The sequence below is a fragment of the Hakea prostrata genome, chromosome 3, assembly GCF_041222555.1.
Source record: "Hakea prostrata isolate BN-2017 chromosome 3, UWA_Hpros_2, whole genome shotgun sequence".
Lineage (NCBI taxonomy): Eukaryota > Viridiplantae > Streptophyta > Magnoliopsida > Proteales > Proteaceae > Hakea > Hakea prostrata.
This window is the reverse complement of record NC_142602.1, coordinates 19,428,238-19,433,101: the sequence shown is the minus strand read 5'-3', so window position 1 is coordinate 19,433,101 and position 4,864 is coordinate 19,428,238. Positions and strand designations below refer to the sequence as shown.

General features: G+C 43.4%; 1 protein-coding gene across 1 annotated transcript; it reads right to left on the bottom strand.

Moving 5' to 3' along the window:
- Positions 1-2,190: 2,190 nt before the first annotated feature.
- Positions 2,191-4,248, bottom strand: LOC149021416 (L-ascorbate oxidase homolog). The gene is made up of 2 exons (XM_089147116.1): positions 3,713-4,248; positions 2,191-3,601 (listed from the first exon to the last, which is right to left on the bottom strand). The coding sequence occupies exons 1-2, from the start codon at positions 3,958-3,960 to the stop codon at positions 2,191-2,193; spliced, it is 1,659 nt and encodes a 552-aa protein (XP_089003242.1). The 5' UTR covers positions 3,961-4,248.
- Positions 4,249-4,864: the final 616 nt, after the last annotated feature.

Sequence of the window (4,864 nt, the reverse complement as noted above, 5' to 3'; positions counted from 1 at the left end):
CTTCAACCTGAATCCAAACCGTTATCACAAACCATAACCCAACTTGAACTAGCACTAAAACTGCTATTTTGCAAATGGGTTTTGTTTGGGCTTTGTGTTTTTCATCCTAACATCGTTAAGCCCAAACCAAGACTACTCCAAACTGAACCATTGACACCCCTAATCTTGACCTTCATATTATGTATGAAACCTTTATCCTCAAATCCACCCCTCTCTCGACCTTTATCTCTGATGGCATTCAATGGGCATTCTTTATAACCATCTTGGCCCTCATACTTTGTATGAAACTTGCATACCCAAATCATCACTCTCTCCACCTTTATCCCTGACGAGACATCGTGCCCCCCCCCCCCCCCCCCCCAAACCAATTGATCCACTCAAGTCTCACACAAACACGGACCCCCCCCCCCCCTCTTCCCTCTCCTTGATAACACTTCTGACTATACCATTTGACTTATTTCCCTCTTTTGAAACCTTTTCCACCTCTTCTACTTAGAACCACTCCAAAAACCCGAAGCATAGTAGGAAATTTCGTTGAAATGTCACCAAAACTTAATTGTCGATATTCAGTGTTTCAGTAAGTAGCAACACAAAACCCTTAGTGAAAATGAAAAATACAATATATATGTCGGAGATATTTCTCCCACCGGTTGATATTTCAACTACTGGGCGATATATCGCCATCCAGTCATTTTCTCGCCGATTTTTCGGCTATATAACCTATTCGAGAGTCGAAGTTTCTCCTCATTAGGGTGAAATTTCAACTCTCAAACCAAAGCTTGTCTCTCTTCCATTACTTTAATTTTTACACATTTTGCATCGATCTTCAACATTTAGGGTTAGTTCCTATGTAATTGTTACGTAAACACGTACATCTCGTCATTCAAGCAAAGTTTCACTCAAATCTTGAAGAGTCATCTCAGAGGCACAATACTTGGTATTGAGATGATGGGATCACTATGTATTTGCGTACACTTGTATACTTGTACTGTGTTGACTATTATACATGATATATATTTGATTACTTATATGGTAGTGAGATGAGGGGATCACTTTCATTTATTTTTTCCTTACAATTTACTCTATGTTCTCTAACATCATTTACATATGTACATTTGTTTAAATTCATGTTCTAGACTTCTAGTTTTACCTTGATACAGGTGGACATGTGCTGATCAAGAACACCCCTTCAGGTTAGGTTTTAAGTAAAATAACACTCCATGCGTATTTATTGGCCTCAAATTAGTCTAGACACAATAAAATAACAAAAAATGACTTCAAATACTCCCTGAAAGTGGGGGCGAAATTTCACCAAAACATCCCCACATGTTGGCGATAAATCGCTGAAATATTGGGGTTTTAGGTGGTTTCCCTAGGGTGGCAAAACTGCAAATGTCACCAAAATTTTGCATTATGCCTCCAACTGCCTATCCCTTGGGCCCCTCTAGTTTGATTTAGGGAGCGCATCTTACATCACACCTTCACCTTTTGGAAATCCCTTAACCTTAGTCTTATCCTCATAATCCCAACTATATCCTTTGCTAGAATGATTCAAAGGACCTTGACTGCCCTATTTTTATCCTAGTCCTTTGCCCGAATTCGGATCAATGCTACTTGTTAACTACCAATACAGGGGGCTCAAGGATATGGGAGATGGGTCCCATCCTTTTAAATTTTTTTATAAACTTTCAATTATAAGTTTTTTTTTTCTTTTTTTTGGATGAGGTTCATCCCGGTCAGCTCAAGGGAAATTTCCGAACGGGTGCGAACTCAAGACCTCCCCTAGGGAAGTTGGACCTTTAACCGCTTTAGTAACCCATCATTGACAAAAATAAAATAAAAAAATAAAAAAATAAATTCAATTATAAGTTCAACTCGATTTTGTGTTTAATAAGCCTAGGGAGAGCACACGTGGAGATGATCCGAATTCCCTTGCCCAACACCCTCTTGGTTGTAAACCCATGCACCCATCTACCCCGCTCTCCATGTTCTTTTCGATTTGCTAATGATTTGGATTTAATTATAAAATAAAATAATAACGATTGAACTTCGGTTTTAAGATCCTTGTCAGGCTTTATATTTGCGACTCGCGAAATTTTTTTTTGTGCTACAATATTTCTATCAATTTTGGTGGAAAGATACTTAAAAGATGGATGGAAGAATTAAATAAATAAAGAAAAGAAAAGAATCTTAAGCGCCCACGGAGTATGGAGGTGGCTTGGGCAAGTCCTTGACAACACCGCAGAGCATTGCTTCGTCTGGAAGGTTGTATTCATCCCTGAGGGAACGTCCAGGAGACAGGGTACTGAAGTAGAGCTGTTGTCCAAGGTAGCTCCTCTCGGCCATGGTTGATCTCAGGTTCCACATGCCAGCATTGTCGAAGGTAAGCATGATTGCTGCCCAACCGTATGGGTAGACCTGGACGGTGTTGCGGCTCAGAGCATCGAGCAGGTTGTAGTTCTTCCTCTTAGATGGTTCCCATTTACCATTTTCGATTGCTACAGCGAAGAAAGAGTAACCGTTCAAGTGCCATGTCTGAATACCCTTCTCGTGGTTTTCGAGGATGATTTCGATGTAGTTGCGGAAAGTGGTGTTGACGACGCTGGGTGCCATCTTGATCTTGGTGTCGTTCTCTGCAGCTGGCTCATCCTTCACTAGATCGTATTCGAACACCTTGTCGGCTACACCGAAGTACTCAGCGAGCTTCAATGGGGTTTCTGGGTCGACGTGAGAAATGCCGTTGATGGAGAAGCGGAGCTTGCCGTCTACGGGGCCAGCGGTGTTGGCTAGCTTGATTGTGCGAGTGATGTTGATTTTACCGTAGTGGTATGAGCCTTGTGGGTTGGGACGAGCAGCACTGGCGGTGAGATTCCATCGGAAGGAACGGAACTGATTGAGAGACCAAGCCCAGCCAACGGGTGCTTTTGGCAGCTCGGAGGCGGCGGGTTTGTTGCTGCCCTCGTAGCGGATGAGTCCGGTGGCAGTGAGATTGTACTGGGTGAAGCGTGTTGAAGCCACCATCACGTAGTCTCCGGGTTCTTTGTCTGCTGTTACCAAGACGGCGTAGCACTGTCCAACGTGCACGTCAAGGGACTCGTACACATTCTGAACTACATGGGAACCCTCAACCTCAACTAATTTCAGGTCGTGACCTTGGATTCTGAAGTTAAGAGAGACTTTCAGACCAACATTGCAGACTCTATATTTGTAGGTTTTCTCAGGCTTCATGGTGAAGAGAGGGGTTTTGTCATCTGCCTTGTTCTTGCCGTTAATGACAACACCGGAGGGTTTGCCGATGGTACGTCCACCTTCAAGAATCTGCCTGAGGGCAGTGTGGCTCTTGGTGTACCAGTCGCCAATCAAGACAGTGTAGTCATCTTCTGGGATGTCGTAAGGAACAGGGATGAGATCACGGCTGTGGACACGGATGCCTCCATAGCCACCGGCAGCCCTTTGGAATCCCAAGCTCGGGTAGTAGAAGTAGCTGCCGATCTGATCCTTGACCTGGAATTTGAATGTGAAGTTGGTTCCAGGTTGGATTGGGCAGTTAGTTCCTGGCAATCCTTCCTGCCAAGAGTTCTTCCTTTGCTGGACACCGTTCCTGTGTATCAAAAACAGAGATCGATTAACACGATTAGTAAAAAAAGCGCACTGATCACTTAATTCAGCTCTCACCTTCATGGCCAATCAAACTAGAAATCAAGTTACGTACCAGTGGAACAGGAGTGGCTCATCGATGTTATTGAAGATATTAATCACCAAGTTATTGTTGGAGGTGGAGTTGATGTTGGGACCAGGGAACTCGTCATTGATCGCAATAACTTTCTGATCCACGCCCAGTGGGGAGATGGTTTTGTAGCTCACCTTCCATGTGAAGAAGAGGTAGGGATCCTCAGCGCAGACCATTGCAACTGCCGAAAGGCAGCACAACAACGCTAACACAGACCTTGCCGCCGCCATTTTTGTTTCCGGTTCAAGTTTCTTCTGTTGTAGGGATCGGAATACAAGCCAAAGGACAAACAAGCTTTTCGCAACCTCCTTGCCTTGTTATTGTTAACTGTCCCCGATAGAAAGGGAACGCTGAAGAAACCAATTTATGGATAAGTCATGTTATGAGGAGGAGAGAGATATATATATATATATCTTTGTAAAACTGATGCTCTTGTTGTCTTCTCTCGCTCACTGAGTTGGAATGTCTCCCAAACTTCTCCTTTTATACCAGTTGGGCATTGTCTGAAGACGAAGGACATCCGCTAGTTTGATACCGAAAACTTCTCCAACCTCCATTAGCACCCCTTCGCTCGTTTCCCTTGCTGTGCGCTCTTTCTTACATTCGAAACCACACCAAACCTTCGTTCCTGGTCGTCCCCTGTTTTACTATCTTAAAGACAATTCTGTTTCTCAGCCTATTTTTGGTAGAGGCTTCCTGTCATCTTCCATTTCTGCAACGTGACATTCTCCAATCAATCTACGCTGCCGTTAACAATCTCTCCCTTTCGATTCTAAACCCCAAAAAAAGTAATGGATGGCGGTGATTGTTGGGTTCTTAGGATCTGGCGCGTAAGTACCCAGATTCAGAAAAATAGAAAATTGCTTGGGTGTTTATTTTTATATTTTTAAATAACGAACGGTCGAGATCAAGATGACAAGCAGACGGTCGAGAACCGAATAACTCTTGGATTTTTTTTTTTGGAAAAGTCTGATGGTTGGATCATTAATTGCCATGTGTCAAATGACAAGCATCCCTGAGCACCTCAATCCGATTTGTCTCTATGAATGTACAGTTGGCGTGAGAAGAAGGTAGTTGAAGACGGACACCATTCAACGTGTTTGTACACGTGGCATCAAAAGGGTAGGAAGTTGT

Bases quoted from the DNA above. Each gene is read 5' to 3' on its own strand.
- LOC149021416 (XM_089147116.1), bottom strand. From the start codon at position 3,960: ATGGCGGCGGCAAGGTCTGTGTTAGCGTTGTTGTGCTGCCTTTCGGCA. The intron at 3,602-3,712 runs GTACGTAACTTG...TTTGATACACAG, and splicing joins GAGCCACTCCTGTTCCACTG to GAACGGTGTCCAGCAAAGGA.